We start from the raw sequence: 27,625 nt of genomic DNA on the forward strand, positions 1-27,625 counted from the left end.
CCATAGCAACTAGGTGGTAGTGACGCTACTTCTCTGGGCGTGGTTTCCATCGGGCGCGGGGGCAGGGTCCGTGGAGTTCCGGTGGAGGCGGAGAAGATGGCGGCTTCGGCGCGGGAAGATGGCGCCCGAGGCCAAAAGCGAGGGCTGAGGGGCTGCGAGCACTACGACAGAGGGTGTCTCCTGAAGGTGACGACTTCAACGGGCTCTTCCCTTACAAGCTTCCGCCGGGTCAGGCGTGGGGCGGAGTGGGCAAGGCGGTTGGGTTTGGGCTTAAATTAGAGGCCAAATTGTTTGTCAGGAGACCGTCGCCTCGCCCTGGGTTTCTGCGTAGAGAACGTTCAGGGGACGCGACCACAGGCCGCACCTTAACTCCTGCTTTGTAAGCAAACTTTGTAAGCAAAACTCTTTGGGAAGAGTCTGGTCTTGCACACCAGTCACTACTAATGTGATTTATTTCGTCTTTTGCTACTCTAAGTAGGCCGAGGCACCCCGGGCCTGGGCTGGCATTTCGCCATGGTGACTTTGAGGTGTGTGATGGAATCATGGAAGAGGGATAAGTAAGTAGAGGATCGGGATACGAGGTCAGCTCCCGTAGTAAGTAAGCTTTACGGCTTGCCAGCTTCGTTATAGAGCCCATGAGTATGCCTGAGCCTGCAAAGGAGAAAATGTTTTTGCGAGATAGAAAGACAGCCCTGTAATTGCCACTAAATAGGAGATTATGGGCAGGAAAATGCTTAGTATACATATATTGTTACTTTTACTCTGCGAGGAAAATTGCTAGTCAATCTAGAACTTTTTAAATTGGCCCCCATTCAGTTTAAGTTTCCTGGTTTTTTGTTGTTTTTGTCGCAAGAAGCAGTTTAAAGATTTTACTTAGAAAGCTTGAGCTTTGGAGTCCCACAGCTGTACCCCCAAATCTAGCTCTGACCCTGGATAGCTTAGTGCTTTTGAGCAAGTGCTGTTTGTGCAACTGGGGTGATAGAAGTTGCCGTTTCATTAAAAAAAAAAAAAAAGTATGAGGCCTCTAAGGACAACCTAGGGCTGCCTCTGTAGGCCAGGCTTGGTGAACGTGTCTCCAGTGCACGGGGTGAAGCTCTATCAAAGTTCACCGAGTGTTGTGTAAGCAAATTGAATGCTATGGTTAGGATTCCGTTTCCACCGATACTTCCTGTTACTTTTTGAAAATTGGTAATTAGAACTGAATTCAGCATGTTGGCCCTTTCCCCCAGAAGCCACATAGATAAGTCTGTGTTTCATAGCGCTGAGATACTTGACTCTAAGTATCAAATACTTTTTTGCCTTCCCCCTCCTTCTTCCGTAAATACCAGAAGCCGAGTGAAGAGTTTTAAGCAAGAAATAATTGACTAAATTAAATGCTGTTTGGGAAGATAAGAACTGAAAATTGACCTTTAAATTTGGCAAGGATGTATGTCACTGGTGATCTTGACAAGAGACATTTCAGTGGTGAGATTGGGACAAAGCCTCATTGGAGTGGATATGAGAGAGAATGAGAGTAGTGAAACTGGAAATAGCCTCTGTAGACAATTCTTGGAGTTTTGCTGTAAAAGAGAGCAAAAAAAAAATAATAATGAGGCTGTGGTTGATGAGAGATGTGGATCATGAGATTTTTTTTTTTTTCCCCTTTAAAACAGGAGGTATTACAGCATATTTCCATATTCTTGGAAATGACCCCGTGAAGTGAGAACTTTTTTTTTTTTTTTTTAAGGTTTTACTTATTTGAGAGAGAGGGAGCACACATGAGCTGGGGGAGAGGTTGATGGAGAGGGAGAGGCAGACTCCCTAATGAGCAGGGAGCTTAAAGCAGGGCTCATCCCAGGACCCTGAGACCATGACCAGAGCAGAATACAGATTGCTTCATGGACTGAGCCATCCAGGTGCCCCAAAGCAAGAACATTTTATAATGCAGAAGGGAAAGGGAAAACTATAGGACCGCTTACCGCCCTTAGTAGTCAAAGAAGAGATGGAATCCAGTGTCAAGGGGAGGAGCTGGCCTTAGAGAAAAACATCTAACAGAAGGGAAGAATGATGATTGGGTACATTTGCAAATAGGTTGATAGTTTGTGAGAGAATGTTTTTCTTTTGGTTATTTGTATTTTCAAAATAAGCAGGGTTATGAGCCAAGTGTAAGGGTGGAGGAAAAGGTTTAGAGAAGATATGAAATAAAATCATCTAGATTTTAGGTCCTAGACTGTAGACGAATGAAGGAATTGACTAGGGGAAACTTGGTAGTAAAAACCCACTTTTTTATTAGTATCATGACTTAAAAGTGAGACCAGTGCTGTTTTTCTTCAACTATATCTGACTGTTCTCTCCAACAGAAGAGAATTGGATTTAACCACTTGGGGTTTTGGTTAGGATAGTATTTAGAGGAGGAGAGAAGGACGGAGCTAGAGTTATGTGCAAGGGAAGCATCTAATGAGTTGGAAAGTGAAGAGGTAATGGTTAGAGAATTTCATGCTTGAAATTAAGATATAAACAGGATTTAGTTCTTGTTTTACAGCAGTGGTTTTCAAAGTGTGGTGAATGGACCCCTTGGTGATTCCTGAGGCCCTTTCAGGGGATCCTCCAGTTCAAAACTACTTTCTAATACTAAGGTGTTTTTTTCAGTGTGTGCAAAAGCAGTGATTAAAACTGCTGGCAAAAAACAAAAAACAAACAAACAAAAAAAAAACCACAAAACTGCTGGCACCTTAGCAGAAATGAAGGTAGTGGCACTGACCTGTACTACACCTATAGTTAAAAAACAAACAAACAAAAAAACCCAAAACGTTTTCATTTTAGAATGTCAGTGATAAAATTAAAGTGATAGAATTAAAGTAATAAAATTATTAATTTTATAAAATCTCAACTTTTGAATATATATCTATTTACGTGTTTGGTGAAATGGGATGTTCAAGCACTTCTGCAAACTAAAATTAGATGGTAGATGGTTGTGACGAAAGTTCTTATGCAGTTGGATTGTGAACTGAAATAGTTTCTCATACAATTTTTACTTGAACTTGGTTGTTCAGACTTGAGTATTTGGTAAGCACTTTCTCAAAAAGTGAACTGTTGAAAAGAAACTGTCATTACAAGGAAAACAATTGACAGTGGTAAAATTCAAGCTTTCACATAAAAATTAGAATTTTGGAATACTTGTATAAGCCTCTTTGAGCTTGAAAATATTCCAATACCTAATGACTTTGCTGATGAGATCGGTGGTGATATTAACAAATATTTTTTTATATTGCATGGAAAATGTGTGAACATTTGGAAGACCTGTAGAACTCAGTGAACTGATATTTTCTGAATGACTAATTCGTGGGTAAAAGATTGATTCAAAATACAAAATCAGTGGGTCTTGCATTCTGAAATAACAGAGGGAGAAAAGTTCACTGATGCAATTTCAGAGTCCATGTTACAATTGATCATTTATAAGAGTTGTCAGGTTTTGGTGTAGTATTAGAGAATATCCATAATTCTCTCTAAAGGCCAAAATACTTAAAATACTCCTCCCTTTTCCAATTGTATATTTGTGGGAGTCCAGAGTTTCTTCATATACTTCAACTAAACGGAATACGGAAGTTGAAGCAGAAATGAGAATCCAGCTATTTTGGGGGAAACTGTTTTTCATTAAAATATGTCATTTACATTAACATGTAATGGGTTCATTACTATTATTTTTAAAAGAAGTAATACTTTAAAAACCTTTCAGTTTTATAGTATGGTTTCAGTAGACATAATGCACATAATCAAAAGCTCTTTGAGATCCTCAGTAATTTTTAAGAGTGTAAAGGAATTCTAAAACCAAAACGTTTGAAAACTACTGTTATGTGGTTTGACCATGAGAATATGTGGCTGAGGAGTGTTGGAGGGCAAGGCTATTGGAAGTGAGAAAGCCAAGAAATTGGGAGTTCAGAGTATTGGAAGGATTATTGTGGTGGATGTGCAGATCACTAAGATTTAGGACAAGAATAGTTTTGGGAGAGAAAAGATGCCAGTTACTCAACTTGTTAAAATCTTTAAGGAATGAACTGTGTTGTGGTAAATCATAGGATAAGAAATCTTCAGAAATGAGTGGATCTGGAAGGTCATAGTATAGTGGAAAGTACGGGGTTAATTTACTGGCTTAGAAACTCATTGATGTACTAGTTAGGATAAGGCTAAGTTACAACAAAAAAAAAAAACCAGCAATAATGTGGGTTTAAGAATAAAGAGTTTATTTTTTCCCACCTAACAATTTCAAAGTGAATTATCCAGTTTGGTGATGAGACTGTTCCACATGATCACCCAGGGACACGTTTTTCCCATTGTATTATTTTGCCATGTTTTAGGGCATGCAGTCATCAGCTGGGTTGCTGCCATGTCCAGGTTTCATCTGATGGAAAGGGGAAAGGGAGCGTGGAGGAGAAGGCATGCCAGTTTCTTAATATTCAGGCTCAGGAGTGGCACTGATATCTTCTGCTCATATTCTTTTGGTAAGAACTTAGTTGTTTGGCCACAGCTGAAATCAAAGAAGGCTGGGAACTGTAGTATAGCTGGGCAATCATGTGTCCAGGAGGAAGGAGAGAAAGGATTTTGGTAGTCTGCCACTCTTAAAATAAGTCTCTTACATTTATTGTATCTTATAAAAAACATCAAGGATATAGTTGATGATTAATAAGTACAAGTGAATTAAAATATAATCTTTATTATAGTTAATGTTTAAGTGTTGAAATAGTTAAATGAATTATCTAGAAATAGCTCAGAAGAAGTTACCTGTCTGGTGTTTACAGGCTGAGGATAAATTTAGGGTGTCGTGGGATTAGTTCTTCAGTTGTGGATGTCCATTCTTCATAATTCTTTTGTCTTTAAGGACCGGATTATGTTCAACTTGATACAGACATAGATGTTAAAGGGGATACTTAAAATATGCTAAAAAAAAAAACCAGTGAAAAGTTATGTTTAGCATCAGTTTACAAACTGATCCATTGGTTGTATTCTTTGACTTCGTTATAGGAGGAGGAGGAAGAAAAATTTAATTTTGCATTGTAAACCTGTTCTTCTTATAACTCTTTTCCCCCCTGGGCATTAGGCACCTTGCTGTGACAAACTTTATACTTGTCGGTTGTGTCATGATAACAATGAAGATCATCAGCTAGATCGCTTTAAAGTAAAGGAAGTGCAGTGCATAAACTGTGAAAAAATTCAACATGTAAGATTTTATTTCTATTTTCTTTTTAAAAAATGTTAAAGTGATTTACAAAATTTTTTTTGATTTACAAAATTTAATTAAGAGTATTGCAAATAAGATCTATATGCAATATCTTTGATTTAAATGTTTAAAACCTTGTAAAAATCAGCATATCAGCATATATTACAACATAAATTGTGGGTATTCAAGTAATAATACAAAATGTGTTGGTAAATTTAATCTAATTTTTAATTTCATGTGTCTGCTTTAGGCCCAACAGTCCTGTGAAGAATGTAGCACATTGTTTGGGGAATATTATTGCAGTATATGCCATCTCTTTGACAAAGACAAGAAGCAGTATCATTGTGAAAACTGTGGAATTTGTAGGTACTGTATGTAAAATGTTTTCTAATTACTTTTAACATACCTGGGCAATAATAGTTTTAAAATCAACTCTGTTGGGATAAAATTTGCATCTAATAAAAATGCATTCATTTTAAGTGTCCAGGTTAGTAAGTTACCAACATGATCAAGATAAAAAGCATTTCCATTATACTAAAAAAAAATGTTCATGTCTCTTTTGTAGTAATAAGTAGGTAGCCCTTCAGCTATTGTGTGGCTATTTAAAATTTTTAAATTTAGATGTGAAATATGCTTTTATATGAAGAATTTGTAGGCAACTGAAGTAGAAAATTAGGGTGGGCTTTTCTTTTTAAACAGTTATTATTATTTTTAAACCAGCTAAGGTTTAAACATTTATTTATTTAATTTTTTTTATGTTTTTTTTTTGTGTGTGTTTTTTTTTATTGGAGTTTGATTTGCAAACATATAGTATACCACCCATCCCGTCAAGTGCCTCCCTCAGTGCCTGTCACCCAATCATCCATCCCCCCACCCACCTCCCCTTCCACTACCCCATGTTCTTTTTCCAGAGTTAGGAGTCTCTCGTTTTGTCACCCTCTCTGATTTTTCCCACTCATTTTCTCTCCTTCCCCTATAGTCCCTTTCACATTTTTTTTATATTCCCTGTACAAGTGAAACCATATAATGTTTGTCCTTCTCTACTTCACTCAGCATAATACCCTCCAGTTCCATCCACGTCGAAGCAAATGGTGGGTATTGGTCCTTTCTGATGGCTGAGTAATATTCCATTATATGTATACACACCACATCTTATCCATTCATCTGTCAAAGGACATCATGGCCCCTTCACAGTTTGGCTATTGTGGACATTGCTGCTATAAACATTGGGGTACAGGTGTCGTGGTCTGTCACTGCATCTGTATCTTTGGGGTAAATACCCAGTCATGCAATTGCTGGGTTATAGGCTAGCTCTATTTTTAACTCTTTGAGGAAATTCCACACAGTTTTCCAGAGTGGCTGTACCAGTCCGCATTCCCAGCAACAGTGTAAGAGAGGGTTCCTTTTTCTCCACATTCTCTCCAACATTTGTGGTTTCCTGTTTTGTTAATTTTCGCCATTCTCACTTGTGTGATTTTGATTTGTATTTCCCTGATGGCCAGTGATGTGGAGCATTATCTCATGTGCTTGTTGGCCATTCTGTGTCTTCCTCTGTAAAATTTCTGTTCATGTCTTTTGCCCATTTCATGATTGGATTGTTTGTTTCTTGGGTGTTGAGTTTAATAAGTTCTTTTTTTTAAAATTTTTTTTAAAATTTATTTATGATAGTCACAGAGAGAGAGAGAGAGAGAGGCAGAGACACAGGCAGAGGGAGAAGCAGGCTCCATGCACCGGGAGCCCGATGTGGGATTCGATCCCGGGTCTCCAGGATCGCGCCCTGGGCCAAAGGCAGGATCCAAACCGCTGCGCCACCCAGGGATCCCTAATAAGTTCTTTATAGATCTTGGATACTAGCCCTTTATCTCATATGTCATTTGCAAATATCTTCTCCCATTCTGTAGGTTGTCTTTTAGTTTTGTTGATAGTTTCTTTTGATGTGCAGAGGCTTTTTTATGCTGATTAAGTCCCAGTAATTCATTTTTGCTTTTGTTTCCCTTGCCTTCATAGATGTATCTTGCAAGAAGTTGCCCTGGCCAAGTTCAAAAAGGGTGTTGCCTGTGTTCTCTAGGATTTTGATGCATTCTTGTCTCACAGTTGGATCTTTCATCCATTTTGAGTTTATCTTTGTGTATGGTATAAGAGAATGGTCTAGTTTCATTCTTCTGCATGTGGCTATCCAATTTTTCCAGCACCATTTATTGAAGAGACTGTCCTTTTTCCAGTGGGTAGTCTTTCCTGCTTTATCGAATATTAGTGGACCATAGAGTTGAGGGCCCATTTCTGGGTTCTCTGTTGTGTTCATTGACTGTGTCTGCTTTTGTGCCAGTACCACACTGTCTGATGATCACAGCTTTGTAGTACCACCTGAAATCCGGCATTGTGATGCCCCCGGCTCTGGGTTTCTTTTCAATATTCCCCTGGCTATTCAGGGTCTTTTCTGATTCCACACAAATCTCAAGATGATTTGTTCCAACTCTCTGAAGAAAGTCCATGGTATTTTATTAGGGATTGCATTGAATGTGTAAATTGCTCTGGGTAGCACTGACATTTTCACAACATTAATTCTTCCAATCCATGAGCATGGAGTGTTTTTCCATCTCTTTGTGTCTTCCTCAATTTCTTTCAGAAGTGTTCTGTAGTTTTTAAGGTATAGATCTTTTACCTCTTGGTTAGGTTTATTCCTAGGTATCTTATACTTTTGAGTGCAATTGTAAATGGGATTGACTCCCTAATTTCTTTTTCTTCAGTCTCATTGTTAGTGTACAGAAATGCCACTGATTTCTGGGCTTTGATTTTGTATCTTGCCACATTGCCGAATTGCTGTATGAGTTCTAGCAATCTTGGGGTTGAGTCTTTTGGGTTTTCTACATACAGTATCATGTCATTTGTGAAGAGGGAGAGTTGACTTCTTTGCCAATTTGAATGCCTTTGATTTCTTTTTGTTGCCTGATTGCTGAAGCTAGGACTTCTAGTACTATGTTAAACAACAGTGGTGAGAGTAGACATCCCTGTTGGGTTCCTGATCTTAGGGGAAAGGCTCCCAGTGTTTCCCCATTGAGAATGATATTTGCCTTGGGCTTTTCACAGATGGCTTTTAAGATGCTGAGGAATGTTCCCTCTATCCCTACACTCTGAAGAGTTTTGATCAGAAATGGATGCTGTATTTTGTCAAATACTTTCTCTGCATCTATTGAGAGGATCATATGGTTCTTGTTTTTTCTCTTGTTGATATGATCTATCATGTAGATTGTTTCTCGAGTGTAGAACCAGCCTTGCATCCCAGGGATAAATCCCACGTGGTCATGGTGAAGAATCTTCTTAATATACAGTTGGATCCTATTGGCTAGTATCTTGTTGAGAATTATGCATCTGTGTTCATCAGGGATATTGGTCTAAAATCTTTTTGGTGGGTCTTTGTCTGGTTTTGGAATTAAGGTGATGCTGGCCTCATAGAACGAGATTGGAGGTATTCCATCCTTCTATCCTTCGAAACAGCTTTAATAGAATGGGTATTGTTTCTTTAAATGTTTGATAGAATTTCCCTGGGAAGCCATCTGGCCCTGGACTTTTGTGTTTTGGGAGGTTTTTGATGATTGCTTATTTTCTCCCTGGTTATCTGCCTGTTCAGGTTTTCTTTTTCTTCCTGTTCCAGTTTTGGGAGTGTGTGGTTTTCCAGAAATGCGTCCATTTCTTCTAGATTGCCTAATTTATTTATGGATAGCTGCTCATAGTACGTTACTAAAATTGTTTGTATTTCCTTGGTATTGTTTGTGATCTCCTTTCTCATTTGTGATTTTATTAATTTGAGTCTTCTCTCTCCTTTTTAATTAGGCTGGCTAATGGTTTATCTATCTTATTAATTCTTTCAAAGAACCAACTCCTGGTTTTGTTGATCTGTTCTACAGTTCTTCTGGTCTCTATTTCATTGAGTTCTGCTCAAATCTTTATTAACTCTCTTCTTCTGCTTGGTGTACGTTTTATTTGCTGTTCTTTCTTCAGATTTTTAGGTGTGAGGTTAGCTTGTGTAGTTAAGTTTTTTCCAATTTTTTGAGGGATACTTGTATTGCAGTGTATTTCCCTTTTAGGACTGCTTTGCTGTTTCTCAAAGATTTTGAATGGTTGTATTTTCATATTCATTTTCCATGAATCTTTTTTATTCTTTTCTAATTTCGTGGTTGACCCATTCATCTTTTAGTAGGATGCTCTTTAATCTCCTCGTGTTTGAGTGTCTTCCAAATTTCTTCCTGTGATTAAGTTCTAGTTTCAAGGTATTGAGTTCTCAAAGTATGCAGGGGACAATCCCAATCTTTTGGTGTTGGTGGAGACATGATTTGTAACCCAGTATGTGTTCTATGCTGGAGGAAGTTCCATGTGCACTTGAGAAGAATGTGTATTCAGTTGCGTCCAGATGCAAAGTTTTGTGTATATCTGTGAAATCCATCTGGTCTTGTGTATCATTTAAAGCGCTTGTTTCTTTGGTGATATTGTGCTTAGATTTGTCATTTGCTGAAAGTGCTGTGTTGAAGTCTCCTACTATTAATGTATTATTATCTAAGTATGTCTTTACTTTGGTTATTGATTGATGTACTTGGCAGCTCCACATTAGGGACATAAATATTCATGATTGTCCGGCCTTCTTGTTGGATAGATCCTTTAAGTATGATATAGTGTCCCTCTTCATCTCTCACTATAGTCTTTGGGATAAACTTTAATTTTTCTGATATGAGGATTGCTACCCCAGCTTTCTTTTGAGGACCATTTGAATAGTAAATGGTTCTTCACCTTTCATTTTCAGGCTGTAGGTGTTCTTAGGTCTAAAATGAGTCTCTTATACACAGCAAATAGATGGATCTTGCTTTTTTATCCAGTCTGAAAACCTGCGTCTTTTGATGGGATCGTTTAGCCCATTCATGTTCAGAGTTACTATTGAAAGATACGACCTTAGTGTCATAATACCTATTCAGTCCCTGTTGTTGTGGATTGTTTCTTTGTGCTTCCTCTTTCTTTAAAGGGTCCCCCTTAGGGATCCCTGGGTGGCGCAGCGGTTTGGCGCCTGCCTTTGGCCCAGGGCGCGATCCTGGAGACCCGGGATCGAATCCCACGTCGGGCTCCCGGTGCATGGAGCCTGCTTCTCCCTCTGCCTGTGTCTCTGCCTCTCTCTCTCATTCTGTGTGACTATCATAAATAATAAATAAAAATTAAAAAAAAATAAAGGGTCCCCCTTAATATATCTTGCAGAGCTGGTTTAGTGGTCATATATTGTTTCAGTTTCTGCCTATCCTGGAAGCTCTTTTTCTCTCCTATTCTGAATGAGAGCCTTGCTTGATATAGTACTTTTGGCTGCATGTTCTTCCCGTTTAGTACCCTGAATATATCCTGCCAGCCCTTTCTGGCCTGCCAGGTCTCTGTGAAGAGGTCTGCTGTTAATCTAATATTTCTCCCCATATAATTTAAGGATCTCTTGTCTCTTGCTGCTTTAAGAATTTTCTCTTCATCTTTGGAATTTGCAAGTTTCACCATTAAATGTCGAGTTGTTGAACGGTTTTTATTGATTTTCGAGGGGGACCTCTCTATCTCCTGGATCTGAATGCCTGTTTCCCTCCACAAATTAGGGAAGTTCTCAGCTATGATTTGTTCAAATATGCTTTCTGGTTCTGTCTGTTTTGGTGTTTTCTGGAACCCCAATTATACTTAGATTCTTCCTTTGAGGTTATCATTTATTTTCCTTTACCTTTCCTTGTGGTCTTTTAATTGTTTTTTCTTTTTTTTCTTCAGGTTCCTTCCTTGCCATCAAGTGCCTTCTTTGTTGCTCATTCTTTTCTTCCACCTCATTAACCCTAGTCGTTAGGACATCCAGTTCGGATTGCATCTCATTTAATTGAATTTTATTTCGGCCTGATTAGATCTAAATTCTGCAGTCATGAAATTTCTAGAATCCTTTATTTTTTTTTTCCAGAGCTGTCTGGAGCTTTATAATTGTGCTTCTGAATTGGCTTTCTGACATTGGATTGTAATCCACATTCTGTCTCTCTGTAGCAGAAAGTACTGCTACAGAGAGTACTCTCTCTGTACTCTCTGTGTGGTGAATTCTTCCTTTTAGTCATTTTGTGTGTGGTGAATTCTTCCTTTTAGTCATTTTGCTCAATGCAGAGTGGCTCTATGAGTGGGCTGAGTTAAGAAGATCAACCACGACCTAAGTAAATTTCACCCTAAATGATTCTGACGAGGCCAGAGACCAGAAAATGAAAATAAAGATCAGAACAAAATAAAACAAAAGGACCCCTAAAGTGAAAACCAAATTTTAAAACAAAGTAGTATAAAATAAAAGGCCAAGAATCCCAAAGAAGAGGAAAAAAGCAAAAGTGAAGAGGATAAAAAGAAAAAAGGAAAGGAAGAAAGAAAGAGGGGTCTGCTGGTGGTGGAGTAGTTGTAGTGGAGCAGAATGTAGTCTACCTGACGGGTCTTGTAGGGTTATCCTCTTGGTTCTGAGTGTATTATATTCTATATAGTAGAAAATGCTCATTCCCAAATTTATATAAAGCAGAAATCATTGTAGAGAGCCCCAACATTGACCACCAAAACATAAACGAGATAAAAGAGGAGGGCAGAATGGGAATGAAGAGAGAATATAATCTCACAGAATGAACCAGCAAGGGATACCACTTGGTTCTGGGTGCATGCTGGTCATGTTTTAGAAGGAATTAATTTCTGCCATTGTAGAAAAAAATGAGGCAGAGAAAACAAAAAAACACAAAACAAAAAACCATATCTCATATAGCTCTCATAATTAAATTATGTTGGAAAGCATCCAGAAGTGAAAAATATATCTAAGACCTATAATTGTAGAAATATGAAAGTCAGAATGGAAAAAAAAGTTAAAAATGAAGAGGTGGTAAAATATTGTAGTTACTGTGGGAAAATGAAAAAAAAATGGAAATTTACAGTCTGATATAAAAATGAGTTGTACTGGAAAAAGGAAGAAAAAAAATAGGAGGGGTACCCTCTAGTTCTGTATACTGTAAATCCCTTGACTTCCCCTGGAGCTTTCCAGCACTGGTTGGTCCAGAACTTGCTCTTCCCCTGTTCTCCCAGCTGGTCTTCTGGGGGAGGGGCTGCTATGCTGATTCTCAGGTGTGTGTACCTGGGGGAGATGCCCCACTCCTGCCCTGTGCTGGGCTCAGTGAGGGCTGTTTACCCCGTGAGGCCTCTGTTCCCTGGCAGCCCCACCCCTCCCTGGCACAGGGTGACACAAGGAGGAACAACTACACTGTCAGCGGCCAGGTCTCCAGCTCTGGAGTCAGCTCCCCCAGTAACCACCTGCAGCTCCCAGTCTGCACTGGCCTAGATGCTCCCTGGGCGGGTGTGCTGATCTGCACAGATTGGGAGCACCCAGTGGCAGGAGCGTCCTTGCTGTCCTGTGCCCTGCTTGCCTCCACCTGTCCCAGGAGGACCACAGGATCCTGGGCTGTGTCCACCTGGAGCCTCCTGACCTACTGGCTTCTCCCCGAGGCCCCGCTGGGTGCGCGCTCCAGCCCTTTACCAAGATCGGCTGCAATGTGTGGTGCATGCACTGCCCCCCCCCTTCCTCTCCATGTGACTTCGGGAGACTGGAGGTGTCCCTGTCCCTCCTGCGATTCTGCCCAATTTCCCTGCTGAGCACCTTTCCGCCTGGGAAGAATCCAGCATGGATTTTTAAAGTTCCCGCGTCTCCGGGGCTGGGCTTTCCTGTCCTGGAGGCTCTCGCAGCCAGCCCCCCCTTAGCCCAGCTCCTCCTGGGGCCCCTCCCCCACTTGATTCTTTTTTATTTTATTTTTGTCTGCTTTCCTACCTTGTTAGAAGCAAAAACCCTTCTCTGTGTAGCGTTCTGGCTGTTCTCTCTTTAAATCTCAGGTCAAATTCTTAGGTTTTCAGGATGGTTTGAAAGTTATCTAGGTGAGTTGGTGGGGCCAGGTGAGTTGAGGACCCTACTCCTCCTCCATCTTGCCCCCTCCCCGCAATTAGTTTTTAAAAAATTCTCAAAGTATAGGCTAATTTTATAAAAATTAGAAAATACAAAAAAGTAGAAAGAATAAATATAACCTATAGTCCAGTCTCTCATTGATAAGCTACTATTTACATGCGTAGATAGGAATTTTTTCTTTCTAAAAACTCTGAAGTATTAGATATATAGAAAAGTACATATGTAGCATATGTTATAAAGTATATTAATACAATAAATAAGCCACTCAGTTTCAGAAATAGAAAATTAATCAATACTGTTGAAACCCCAAGTGTTGCACATTAGTCTTTTCTCCTTGTTCTCATTGGAAATAACCACTGCCTGAATATTTTAGAACACTTTCTAGCTCTTATATAGTTTGTTTTTAAGGAGGGATAACAAACATACCAAAAGATGCGTAAGCCATAAGCAACCTTATGAGTTTGCTTAGGAAAACATTCTTTTGATTATCACCCAGATGAAAAAATGGAATGTTCTTAGCACTGTAGTAGTGTCTCTTATGCTCTCTTCAAGTCTATATACTTTTCCAAAGGTAACCACTCTCCTGAACTTTTGTTCATATAGTGTATGCTCTTTTGTGTCTTTATTTTAAGGCAGTATCTTTAGGTGTTTACATAGAATTTTTCTATTTTCTTTATGACCTATTTATCATTATATACTCTTTTTATCTTCAATATTTTCTGCCTTAAGAACAATAGTATCTAGATCTTTCATTTGATTAGTTTTTGCATGAATATCTCTTTTTTTTATTCTAATCATTCTGTATACTTATATGTAAGGCATATACCTTGTAATCAGAATTTTATTTTTTTATGGAGTTTGGTGAAAACTCTGTCCTTTACTCTGTCTCTTTATACTTAGTCTACTATATACTATATAGTATAACTATATAATTATATATTAGTTATATATTAATATAATTGTATATGTAAATACATGTGTAATCTACAATGTACAATTTTCTAACTCAATCTACAATTTTAGTATTTTTTGTTCCCTTAGAATTTGTCCATTTGTCTTTTTTTCTTCTTTCTTGCATTTTTTTGGAATCAGTTTTTCTATTTTGTTTTTATTCTCTATAAACTTGTTAGAGATACATTCTTCCATTATTCTCTTAGCAGTTATCTTAGAAATTATAACGTTTGCTAGAGTAATGCATTTATCATTTTTGGACAGTGCAGGAACCTTAACTAAGAGGATTTACATTCAATTGTTATGTTTTTTAATTTATGTATATTTTAAATTCTAAGACATTGTTTTAAACAGTCAGTATTCTCTTAGATTTATGATATTTACCATTTCTGTTGCTCTTCTTGCCTTTCTGCATCTCCTTTGTCTTCGGGATTATTTTCCTTCATCTTTAAGAATTCTTTTAATTATTACTTTAAAAAAAAAAGATTATTTATTTATTCACGATAGAGAGAGAGAGAGAGAGAGAGGAGCAGAGACACAGGCAGAGGGAGAAGCAGGCTCCACGCCGGGATCCCAACGCGGAACTCGATCCCGGGACTCCAGGATCGCGCCCTGGGCCAAAGGCAGGCGCCAAACCACTGAGCTACCCAGGGATCCCCTCATTATTACTTTTAGTGAGACTCCGCTGGTCACAAATTGTCAGTTTTTTGTCTCTTTGAAAATGTCTTTATTTTGCCTTCATTTAAAAAATTTTATCTTTGGGGGGGTAGAATTACTTTCTCAGCACTTCAGAGATACTCTGGTGCCATGGTTTCTGTTTTAGAGTTACCTAACAGGATTATTATTGCTTCTTTGAAGATAATCTGTCTTTTATCCCTCTCTTGATGTTTTCAGTCATTGGTTTTTAGCAGTTTTTCCATGATGTGTCCAGGTGTGTGAGATATTGTCTGGCTTGCAGTTTGTAGAATTTCTTGAATCTGTGGCTTGATGATGTCTTCTGTCAGTTTTGAAATATTCTTGGCCAATATTTCTTCAGGTAGTGTTTCTGCCTTCTGCTCTTACCTCTCCTGAGACTTGAGGTATAGACCTTTTCACTGTGTCCCATATGTGTCTTAAATTTTTTTCCCGTATTTATCTTTTTTTTTTTTCACCCTTTCATGCTTAAATTGGATAGGTCCTCCTGATTTATCTTCCAGGTCTCTATTGTAATATGTGGAATCTTCTGTTTAACCTATCAAGTTTTTCATTTTAGGTCTTTTTTTCCCTCAAAACTATAGAGTTTGCATTTAGTCCCTCCCTTTCTGTAGCTTCCATTTTTCAGGTGAAATTTCTTTACCTTTTTTTTTTTTCCTTCAACATATTAATTACCAGTAATTTTAGGGCAGTGTGAGAACTCCAATATCTTGATTATCTGTGGGTCAGTTCTGTTTTCTGTTTTTCCCCCCTTGGTGTTTGTTTCTTCATCTTGCCTTTTGGCATGCTCGATATTTTTTTTTTAGTTGGTTGTTGGACAAAACTGTATAAGCTCTGGATGCTAATCTTTTCCAAAGAGAATTTTCTTTTGGCAAGCAGTTAGTGTAAAGGTGGATCCCGTGAATCCAATTAAAGATTGAGATGATTAGAGGCCAAGTTTCATTTACAAGTCCTGTTCTGTTTTCCCTAACACCGAACCATATGCTGCTAGCATACGGTTCCTCAGCGATCTTAACTTAAAGCCAGGGGTGTTCACCAGGGCATCTCTTGTGGCAGGGCCTGGCATCCATTTTTCTGCCTCCCCAGCAGAGAAATTGCCAAATGGTTTACTTGGTTTCATACCCTCTTACCTGCTGCTTGCTTAGCTCCTAAATAGAATAGTTTAGGGACTGCAAGTTCCCCAATGAGGAAGAAGCTGGGAATGTTGGCTTTGCCTCAGGGTATTTCCCTTTTCTCTGGGATATTGACTCTTTTAAGTCCTTCCTTGTTCTTTACTGTTTTTAACCATCTGAACCACCCAGACCTCCTTGTTCTTTACTGCTTTTAAATAGCTTCTTTTCTTTGAACCAGCCTTAGTTCTCAGTGGAAGGTTTGGTCTTGATTTTGGCTCAAGTCACGGTTTCAGGGCTCTGAGATCCAGACCTGTCTTGGGCTTTGTACTGGGTGTGGAGCCTCTCCCCTGGTCCCCCTTCCTCTTTTTAAAAGAAAAGAAAAGAAAGGAAAAGAAAGAAAAGAAGAAAAGAAAAGAAAAAAGATATTGGGAGCAAAATCCATTAAATGAGATTCGCAAATACTGTGTTTAGTCAGAAATGACCACCAGATAATAACAATTGTTTTAAACAATAAAAATATCACAAGTTTAAAAATGTTTTTGCAGTAGTAGTGTTGGAAACTTCTTTACCCTCATGATGACATTAAAAAATCACATGATTTGAATGTATAAGGTCTTACATTTTTGCTTAAATATCAGTCTTTTTATTTTGTAGCTGAAACTTCTTTGATACTCTTTTATGAGTCCTCTTTTTGACATTAAAAGACATTTTTGACTTAAGTATATTATGAAACTTAGTTATTGCTTTTAGTCCATTATACAAATCTGCAAGGTGATTAGATTTCTCCTACTGGTGTTTATAGCACCTCTAGGCTTGACTCTGGTCTGAAGCGTGGGCTTGAAAATTGTTGTTTTTAGGCAATAATCGCTCTAAGGAAATCAGTGCTTCCTACAGAGCTTAGCAATATGTTATTCCTGATTTATATTTTAAAATAGCTCCATGGGGCAGCCTGGGTGGCTCAGCGGTTTAGCGCCGCCTTCAGCGGGGGGCGTGATCCTGGAGACCCAGGATCGAGTCCCGTGTCGGGCTCCTTGCGTGGAGCCTGCTTCTCCCTCTGCCTGTTTCTCTGCCTCTCTCTCTTTGTATCTCTCATAAATAAATAAATAAAATCTTAAAAAAAAAATAGCTCCATGATAGATAGATAATCTTTGGCTATGGCAGTAATTCTCTCAAAGAGTGATGTGCCCTAAAGTTAGGGTTTCAGTTTTTCTTTAACTGGGGACAGACATCCAACACTGAATTTTTTGACAATGGGTGCATACATCGTTACTGAAATGTATAAGAATGAACTTTTTTTTTTCCTTACTGTTATTAAATAAGCACCAGGATACTTGTTATGAGAGTACAATATGGCAGATGTGGTTTTGGTGTTCTTATTTCTGATCTTAAAAAAATGTTTCATCCTTTTGTATAATTCCATTTTTAGATTATCCCAAGGAAATGGAGATATGTACCAAGAATTATGTATAGTATATGTCTTGTACAGATAAAGAAAAATGAAAAACAACCTGTATGTTTGGGAGATTATTAAATTTGCAAGCCCATATTAAGAGTAAATTCTTGAATAATATTTAGGGATTGGGAGAATGATTGGTCAAAAATGTCTATCAGGATATCACACATACCACAATATTTGCAGTACTTACCCATGAATGGTGGGATCATGATTGATGTTAAGTATTTGTTGGTATATTTGTTGGTTCATGTTCTTCTGGGTTTTATACATTTTAAATAATGGATATTACTTTTAAAATTTAAAAAGGTATATAAATTTGTATAACTACATTGGGGAAATAAAACATCTCATAAAATGATGCTTTAAGGGAAGGATGTATTTTTGCATTTCTGCAAGTTATTAAAGAAGCATCAGACAAATCTTTGTTATGTGTTTATGTATTGAGCAGGAGTGGGTAAAAGGCAGGCATGTTCTTTTTTTTTTTTAATTTTTTTAATTGGAGTTCAATTTGCCAACATTTAGCATAATACCCAGTGCTCATCCTGCCAAGTGCCACCCTCAGTGCCCATCACCCAGTTACCCCAACCCCCCCATCCACCTCCCTTTCCACTACCCCTTGTTCATTTCCCAGAGTTAGGTGTCTCTCCTGTTTTGTCACCCTCACTGATAATTTCACTCATTTTCTCTCCTTTCCCTTTATTCCCTTTCACTAATTTTTATATTCCCCAAATGAATGAGACCATATAGTGTTTGTCCTTTTCCAGTTGACTTATTTCACTCAGCATAATACCCTCCAGTTCCATCCACGTCAAAGCAAATGGTGGGTATTTGTCGTTTCTAATGGCTGAGTAATATTCCATTGTATACATAAACCACATCTTCTTTAACCATTCATCTTTCGATGGACACTGAGGCTCCTTCCACAGTTTGGCTATTGTGGACATTGCTGCTAGAAACATCGGGGTGCAGGTGTCCCGGTGTTTCACTGCCTCTGTATCTTTGGGGTAAATCCCCAACAGTGCAATTGCTGGGTCGTAGGGCAGGTCTATTTTTAACTCTTTGAGGAACCTCCACACAGTTTTCCAGAGTGGCTGCACCAGTTCACAGTCCCACCAACAGTGTAAGAGGGTTCCCTTTTCTCCGTATCCCCTCCAACATTTGTGGTTTCCTGCCTTGTTAATTTTCCCCATTCTCACTGGTGTGAGGTGGTATCTCATTGTACTTCTGTGTTTCCCTGATGGCAAGTGATGCGGAGCATTTTCTCATGTGCATGTTGGCCATGTGTATGTCTTCCTCAGTGAGATTTCTGTTCATGTCTTTTGCCCATTTCATGATTGGATTGTTTGTTTCTTTGGTGTTGAGTTTAATAAGTTCTTTATAGATTTTGGAAACTAGCCCTTTATCTGATATGTTATTTGCAAATATCTTCTCCCATTCTGTAGGTTGTCTTTGAGTTTTGTTGACTGTATCCTTTGCTGTGCAAAAGCTTCTTATCTTGATGAAGTCCCAATAGTTCATTTTTGCTTTTGTTTCTTTTGCTTTCGTGGATGTATCTTGCAAGAAGTTACTGTAGCCAAGTTCAGAAAGGGTGTTGCCTGGGTTTTCCTCTAGGATTTTGATGGAATCTTGTCTCACATTTAGATCTTTCATCCATTTTGAGTTTATCTTTGCGTATGATGTAAGAGAATGGTCTAGTTTCATTCTTAGGCAAGCATGTTCTTGTTCTTGAATTTATATTCTCTTTGTGGAATAATAAGGCTTCATAATAGTCACTACTGTAGAGTTTGTCAGATTATACGGATTGGAGTAGTCTTAATTTTGGGAAAGTTTGAGTAAAGTTTTAATATAGATAGACCAAGGCTGAAGACATCAGAATGCACCAGGCTATAAATAAATAACCAAGCCTGAGAGAAGGCAGTGAAAGAATGGAGTGAGGGGCAGTGGAGGTGGAGGTAGAGATTGTAGTTGAGGTTGGAAATAAAGAGGATGTATTATATAGAGTAGTTATTTTATTTTATTTTTTAAAAGATTTTATTTATTCATGAGACAGAGAGGCAGAGACACAGGAGGAGGGAGAAGCATGCTTCCTGTAGGGAGCCCGATGGAGGACTCCTTCCCAGGACCCTGGGATCATCCCGTGAACCAAAGGCAGATGCTCAACCACTGAGCTGCACCCAGGACCCCTTCAGTAGTTATTTGAAACTGAAGCAAATCTACTGAGTCCCTGTCACCATTAAAAAAAAATATGTGTATGGTAAGGATAAGTATTGTTGGGTGGAAGTTTTATTAGCACTTTGAGTGTGTGTGTATATATACACGTATGAGGGGGGAAAGGAGAACTGGGTCAGAATGTAAAAGTATTTACTGTGTGTTGAAGTGAAGTTTGAGGACAATGCTGCAGAGCCTGGCAGGTCACTTTCAAGTACTGATGCCAAATTGACTGTTTTTGTTTAAAACAGAATCTCCTGGTAATCAGTCATTTTGGCTTTTGTATGTTTGAAACATCTTTATTTTGATGGATATTTTTTGGGTATAGAATTCTAAGCTGACAGGGTTTTTTTCAGTACTTTAAAGATGTTGCTGTATTGTGTTCTGTACAATACATTGTGCATTGTTTGCAATGAGGAATCTGGTGCCATCCTTATCTTTGTTCCTTATCTTTGGCTGCTTTTAAGATTTTATCTTTGGTTTTGAGCAGTTTGATTATGATGTTCCATGAGTTTTTTTCATGTTGCTTGTGTTTAGGGTTTGTTGAGCTTTCCTTTTAAGGGCATAACACAGAAGTCTCATGTATTTCTTCTGTTCACAACTTCCAGAGAAGTTGCAGATAGTCTTTATTCAGGACATCCTGTGCATAGCTAAGTATTTTGTTGTTGTGAAAGAAGGGGATAATAAAAACTTGGGGGCAACTAGCAATATTATCTTTATCATGCATAATATGTTTCAAGTGGATGAAAGAAAAATCTAAAAATTAAAGGTAAGTATTGGAGGTATACGTATATTTATGACCTATAGGTTTCAAAAGCAGAAGCAATAAAGGAGAATACCAATGGCTTTTTAGTACATAGAAATTAAAATGGCTGTATGACAAAATATATAAATATAGGTGACAACCAGTTAATTATAAATATACTAATGAAAAAGATTAATATTCAGGATATATAAACAGCTATTTTGAAGTGGTAAAAGACAAATACCCTAGAATGAACGGAGCACATGAACAGATAATCCACAATAGAAATCCATATGGTTCATAAACATTAAAATATATCTTCATCTCATAACCTGAGAAATGCAAATTAAAAATGCATCTTTTATTTGTCTGTCATTATAGGTAACCAGTGTTCACTAGGGTACGGGGAAATGGGTGCTGTCGCACATTGTTAGTGGGAGTATAATGTAATATTACCTTTTTGGAGGTCAGTTTGTCAATATCGAAATCAATGATGCAATACCCTCTGATCCCATAGTTTCACGTATAGGAATCTTATAAAAATTACCAAGAGATGGGCTAAGTGACATCTGTATAAGCATATTTATTTTATATCATTGTGTTAAGATGTAAATTATATAAGGGAGTATTTTTAAAAATTATGATCTGTCCATACTATGTAATACTGTGTAATTCATGAAGAGGAATCAAGTGGTTCTAGTTAGAACAATCTTTAGGATGTTCAGTTAAAAAAAGTCACAGACCAGGATATATAGAAAGAATCCACTTATGTAAAAAAGAAAACCTAAAGGGGTGTGTGTGTGTGTGTGTGTGTGTGTGTGTGTGTGTGTGAAAACGCCTGGACAGAGAGCATTCTGTTAATAGTGCTTATTACATTTGGGGAGTGTTGTTGAGGAGGTAGTGGTTTACCCCATGTTCTTCATTATGGTTTGAACTAATTTTACAGTGAAACTAAACTTAAATAAAAATGAGTAAATTACCACTGCAGTAAAAATGAACTTAATTTTTTGGCTTTCACATGTATTTTTAGGATTGGTCCAAAGGAAGATTTTTTCCATTGTTTGAAATGTAACTTATGCCTAGCTATGAATCTCCAAGGAAAGCACAAGGTATATAATTAAGTTTGCATAACTTAAAAAGTATTATATTGTGTCTGAAAACCAGCTAAATCCTAAAATGTTTGGATTTTTCAGATATTTTGCTATTTTTCAGATATTACCAAGTACAACTATGTTGTTTTTTTATTTTTAAGCATTAAGTAGGTGTTTTAAGGCATATGCCTCAGAATATCTGATCTACAATTCTTTTTCATCTGTGTGGTATGTAAGAAAACTTTTTTTAAATATATATTTTTTAATTTTTATTTATTTATGATAGTCACAGAGAGAGAGAGAGAGAGAGAGGCAGAGACACAGGCAGAGGGAGAAGCAGGCTCCATGCACTGGGAGCCCGACGTGGGATTCGATCCTGGGTCTCCAGGATCACGCCCTGGGCCAAAGGCAGGTGCCAAACCGCTGCGCCACCCAGGGATCCCAGAAAACTTTTTTTAAAAAAGATTTATTTTAGAGTACACAAGCAGGGGGAGAGGGAGTGGGAGTGGGAGAGGGAGTAATCTCAAGTAGACTCTGTGCTGAGCACGGGACTCCATATGGGGCTCGATCCCGAGACCCTGAGATCATGACCTGAGTCAAAAGCAAGAGTTGGCCGCTTAACCACCTGAGCCACCTGGGCACTGCATAGTATATAAGAATATTATATCAGTTATTTGCATAATGTTGACAGCTTCTAAGTTTATGGATTCATCTCATTGGTACTGGTTTTAAGAATAACAAAAAAATGCATAGTAAAGAAGGAATAGCAATGTAACAGCATTTCGAGAAAAATCAGAAAATAGTTTTATATTTACTTTCATAGTTAGAAGTATTTTTAAGGGGGATCCCTGGGTGGCTCAGCAGTTTAGTGCTGCCTTCAGCTCAGGGCGTGATCCTGAGGTCCCGGGATCCAGTCCCACATCGGGCTCCCTGCATGGAGCCTGCTTCACCCTCTGCCTGTGTCTCTGCCTCTCTCTCTCTCTCTGTGTCTCTCGTGAATGAATAAATAAAATCTTAAAAAATATATTTTTAATTTTGGATATAGTAATTATATCATATACCAGGCTCTTTAAGATTATTTTTCATTATTCAGAAAATATCTAATAAACATCAGAGAATGGGGAGGCTAATCAGGATTTTTTTCGTTAAGTTTTTCATTTTAGTTCTGGTATAGGTAACATTAATGAGGATTTTTTAAATAGATGCTGGATAAAAACTGGCCTAAAATAGGTCAAGTGTTAAGAGAAATTGAGATGAATAATGAGCATTTGGGATACAATGACAAGTTAGAAGGGAAAAAGGATGGGGCTGAGTAGAGATGACTCCTGAGTCTTTTAGCCCTTGCTATTATCCTTGATTAGTAGACCATGAATTTGCTGGAATTAAAAGATTGAGTTTGGTTTTATAGACTTCAGTTGGGGCATGATAGCTGTGTGGTCTTTCAAAAACTACACAGTTTCTCTTGTGGTATCTTTGTTTCTCAGTTATTTTTCATTGTCTATATTTCAGTAAATGGTCCTATCATATAGTTAAGTGCTCACTTAAAAAACGTGGGCATCATCCATGGCTTGATGCTTCCCCATACCTTCCTGCATTTACTCACCCTATCTTGTCAAGTTAGGAACTCTGGCACTGGAGGCAGCCTGTTGGAACTCAAATACTGTTCACCCTCTTATTAGCATGTGACTTTGGAAGTTATTGAGCTTCTCTAGGCCTCAGATACCTCATCTGTAAAATGGAGTAATAGTTGTACCTATTTCATTTAGAGTTGTGGGACTTGGTTGAGCTAATGTATAGCATGTAGTAAATTTCAGTAATATGAATCGTCAATATCATTAAGTAGTTTTGGAACAAAATGCATATGAAATAGATTCCAAATGTTATTATCTCTGAATCTTTGTAAATCTTAATTCTCTGATTTTCCTCATTTGTAAAATGAAGATAATTTGAACAATTAAGATGTATTAATTCATTGTTTCAGGTAATGTGCAAAGCCTGAAATAGTTGTGTGAGTTAACTGTTCAGTTCTTGTCTCACAGACATGTATTAATGTTAATTATTATCTTAAGTAGGTTAGGATCATTAGCATCATTGCTTTATCATTAGTTTTTATTACTATGTATATATCTGTCATTTCCATCTAGTTAAGTTTTAGTAATTTGAGTTTCTCCTTTAAACAGTGTATTGAAAATGTTTCCCGGCAGAATTGTCCAATATGTTTGGAGGTAATCTTAAACTATTATCTGCTTTGGAAATATTCCTTCTTGAACTTAAAGTACTTGGTTGTTTATATACTCTTTATGCAAGCAGTAACATTTATTTCCTTTATAGGACATTCATACATCCCGTGTTGTTGCTCATGTCTTGCCATGTGGACATCTTTTACATAGGTAATTTTTTTTTTCCTCAAAAATGTTTGAAAGTAGTGGAGATGGTTTTTGCCTTACTAAAATAGTGTTATATATTTTTTTCAGAACATGCTATGAAGAAATGTTGAAAGAGTAAGTGTTTGATGGGATTTTTAAAGGTTAAAATTGTAAGATGTCTGATTTATTTATTTAGTTACTTTGTGCAGGGATATGGAAGTGGGCAAACATTGCTGTGTTACTTACACTTTACTGGGCATGGCAGGTTATCTTGAGATGGGTAGAGTAAATGAATAGTGTTAAATTGGGCAAAGCATCTTGTGGTTGTAGGAACTGCATCTTTGCCCCTGTGCTTGTATTATGCCGTATCTCATCCCACAGTTCACAAGAGCTACCTCTTATTTTTCTGGCTGTGCTTACCAGGGGGCACAGGCTCTGCTAAAGGCAATCCATACCATTGTAAAAATACTGAGGCTTGTCACTCAAAGATCTATTAAGTCATTATATTACATTATATTAGCGCATGTTAATCATCTGCAAAGAGAGCTGGTAACAAGGTTATCTAAAGCAGAGACTTTATTGTGGGTGAAGGATGTTAAAATGAAATGAGCATAGTCAGGAGAGAAGAGACTGTGAAAATGTATTTTGGTCCTGTGCATTCGTAAGCAGAAATTTTAATTTAAGAGCCAGGTGGAAGGGAACTTCTTCAGAATTTTTAGGAAGAAAGTAATACAATCTGAATTGCCTGAGTATATTAAGAAATTGAGGCTATTTAGCTAAAAAAAAAAAATGAAGCAGCTGAATTAGTTTTTAAAATATATTAAATAATGGGGGTGCCTGGCTCACTCATTTGGAAGATGTGACTCGATCTTGGAGACGTGAGTTCAAGCCAGATGTTAGGTGTAGGGATTACTTAAATAAAAAACTTAATATAAAAAAGTATTAAATATATTCTGTAAAGAATATGAACTAATTCCTCCCCACTTTAGAGAACTGAGGAAAAAGTAGATCTAAAAAAATACCATAGGTTACAGGATTTAATTAACCAAGTTATAAGTTCCCAGGCCTGTAACAGGTCATCTTGAAACACAGAATAATGCTCTGTTTTGGATGGTTTATGTACCAGTTAGCATGCATCTTGTATACTGGAGTTGATAGACTCCTTGTTTAAAGTTTGGACAATAACCTTTCTGTCTCTTCTAGAGGCTACAGATGTCCCTTGTGTATGCATTCTGCTTTAGATATGACTAGATACTGGAGACAGCTGGATGATGAGGTAGCACAGACTCCTATGCCATCAGAATACCAGAACATGACTGTGGATGTGAGTATAATCAGTGCTTAAAACTTTAGGTTCCTGTTTGATGTGCTGGTTTTCTTTTGCCTTTTTGCTCGAATCTGTTTAAAAAATACTGTTTTGGCATTGACACCAATGTGATTATTGTATTGTATTTGAAAGGACCAAATACAGATTTTAGTTACTTCAAATTCAACAAACCAGACCAAAAGAGAGAGAGAGGCAGAGACACAGGCAGAGGGAGAAGCATGCTTCCTGCAGGGAGCCTGATGTGGGACTTGATCCCTGGACCCAGGATCACGCCCTGAGCCGAAGGCAGGCACTCAACACCAAGCCACCCAGGTGTCCCCAGACTAAAAAAATCTTAAGAATACCTTTATACAATTCTTGCCAACACTAGATGGCAGGCAAAAACTTTATTCTGAATTATTTACATGCTATTTGTCAGAGCCAGTTAGTTAATGTAACTGGAGATGAATTACTGGTCTGCTGTTTTAGTTTAATGATATTTTATTTGTAATTTTTTAAATTTTATTTCAGGCATACATATCTGTTGATTTTTGAAGAAGATTATTTTGTTTTTTAATGTTCATTACCCTTTTTATTCATGTGGATAATTGAATTGCTAGTAAGGTCAATGAAGTATCACTTTTAGAATACAAATAACAGTTTTATTGAGATATAATTTATATGCCATATAACTTGTCCATTTGAAGTGTACAGTTTAGTGCTTTATCATACATTCTTGAAATTGTCAAACATCATCACCATCAATTTTAGAATATTTTTGTCACCCCCAAAAGAAATCCCATACCTATTAGCAGTCATTTCCCAATCCCCCTAGCTCTAGGCAATTAGTAGTCTTTTGACATTCAGATTGTATTCTTAATTATTTTCCAGATTATAATTTTGAGCAAATTTGGAAGTTTTCTATTTATTGTGGTATGACTATTGTAAAGGTAATGCTTTTCTCACATAGTAATGTATTGATCTATTTTCAGGTTAACCATTTTTATTTTTCAGGATCTCAGTACTAGAAGAGATTAAGTCTCAAATGACATCTTATTGTCATTGTAGGGATAAGCCAAAGCTGCTTTTTATTAGATTAAATTAGGAACTGCTTTTTTGGACTTTTTTTTTAATGTCAAGGAAAAAGAAATCATAGGTTATTTTGAATTTTAAGTATAGATGTCAATCAGATTATGCCTATATAAGTAGATTTTATGCTCCACACTATTTATAGTACTTAGAAACAGTTTTAAAATAAGACTTCTTAACTCACTTTCATCTTCTAAATTCAAAGCTACTTTTAGAATTTTCAGAAAACAAAAGGCATTTCTGTTTTGGGAAATGTTTAGACTTAGCTATATGTGTTTCAGTTCTTCAGTATGATTTTTGAAGAATTGTTTTGAGCAGACAGTGCTATTTTCTATCTATAAGGTTTAATATACTTAATTTGAATTAATCTCTTCACTTTTCAGATTCTCTGCAATGATTGTAATGGGAGATCTACAGTCCAGTTCCATATATTAGGCATGAAATGTAATATTTGTGAATCCTACAATACTGCTCAAGCTAATAGAATTTCACTAGATCAGCAATGACCAGCGTATACTGCACTGGAAAACTCAGCATTTTCTGATCTAGAAAAAGGCTGTCTTTAGTATTCAGTTGTTATAATGTGTCAGAATCTATGCATTAGAGTTGATGTGTTTTGTACTAGTATCACAGCATAAAATCATATTACACGTACTTAAGGATTCAGGGTCTCGTTATAGAATATCATAGCTTTATGTTGGATGAAAGCCACTGTGCTTGTTTATTGATTGGAAATTCTCTTAGTGTCAGTTGTTTGGAAGCCAATGATGTTTGCCACTGAAATTCACATCCATAGAAGTATATTCTGCTTCCATGGAACTTTGCTTTAAGTGACACTATGCACAAAGAGTTCATTTCTAGTTCTTGATAGAACTGCACTTGTTTCTCAGTATTATTCTTGACTTTTTAAGGGCTGTGCTATAATAAGAATATGTTCTTACTGTTGAAATCTTATGATATATACCTTAGAATTTTCTAAGACAGCCCTTTGGATCCTGTAAATGTGAATTTTGATGTAATAACTGCTAATAAAATTATATTGAAACTTTTATTGAAAGTTCTTTCCAAGGTTATTTATTTTTGGTTCAATTTGGGCAATATAGTCATATGTATTTCTTTATAAATACAAATATACATAATATATATGTGTGTATATATATATATATTTCTATAGAAAACTTTTTTTCTTTTGAAGTTTTATTCCATTACACTAGTTGGGAAAATAGAAAATAATAGAACTCTTCCAAGCCTTAAGAAAAACAATCAACATTGAAAATAATTTTGGGACACCTGGGTGGCTCAGCGGTTGGACACCTGCTTTCGGCTCAGGTCATGGTCCTGGGATCTGGGATTGAGTCCCACATCAGACTACCTGCGAGGACCCTGCCTCTTGCTCTACCTATGTCTCTGCCTCTCTCTCTCAGTCTGTCTCATGAATAAATAAATCTTTAAAA

General features: G+C 37.3%; 1 protein-coding gene across 3 annotated transcripts; it reads left to right on the plus strand.

Annotated features, from left to right (window-relative positions):
* The first annotated feature begins 60 nt into the window (after positions 1–60).
* RCHY1 (ring finger and CHY zinc finger domain containing 1) lies at positions 61–27,222 on the plus strand. Of its 3 annotated transcripts, XM_055313206.1 has the most exons (9): positions 61–186; positions 5,075–5,194; positions 5,445–5,560; positions 21,350–21,428; positions 23,591–23,635; positions 23,742–23,800; positions 23,885–23,911; positions 24,980–25,100; positions 26,555–27,222. In XM_055313206.1, the coding sequence occupies exons 1-9, from the start codon at positions 97–99 to the stop codon at positions 26,675–26,677; spliced, it is 780 nt and encodes a 259-aa protein (XP_055169181.1). In that variant the 5' UTR covers positions 61–96; the 3' UTR covers positions 26,678–27,222. The 3 variants fall into 3 exon arrangements, with proteins under 3 accessions (XP_055169181.1, XP_055169178.1, XP_055169180.1); XM_055313203.1 differs by lacking the exon at positions 23,591–23,635 and having other exon boundaries at positions 68–186; XM_055313205.1 differs by lacking the exon at positions 5,075–5,194 and having other exon boundaries at positions 79–186.
* Positions 27,223–27,625: the final 403 nt, after the last annotated feature.

Source organism: Nyctereutes procyonoides, unplaced genomic scaffold (assembly GCF_905146905.1).
Source record: "Nyctereutes procyonoides isolate TBG_1078 unplaced genomic scaffold, NYPRO_anot_genome, whole genome shotgun sequence".
Classification (NCBI taxonomy): Eukaryota; Metazoa; Chordata; class Mammalia; order Carnivora; family Canidae; genus Nyctereutes; species Nyctereutes procyonoides.

What these genes read in the sequence shown, in the direction of transcription:
- RCHY1 (XM_055313206.1), top strand. Translation starts at nt 97, where the DNA reads ATGGCGGCTTCGGCGCGGGAAGATGGCGCCCGAGGCCAAAAGCGAGGG. An exon ending in ACTGTGAAAAAATTCAACAT is followed by an intron (nt 5,195 to 5,444) that starts GTAAGATTTTAT and finishes TGTCTGCTTTAG; the next exon opens with GCCCAACAGTCCTGTGAAGA. An exon ending in ATTGTCCAATATGTTTGGAG is followed by an intron (nt 23,636 to 23,741) that starts GTAATCTTAAAC and finishes TTTCCTTTATAG; the next exon opens with GACATTCATACATCCCGTGT.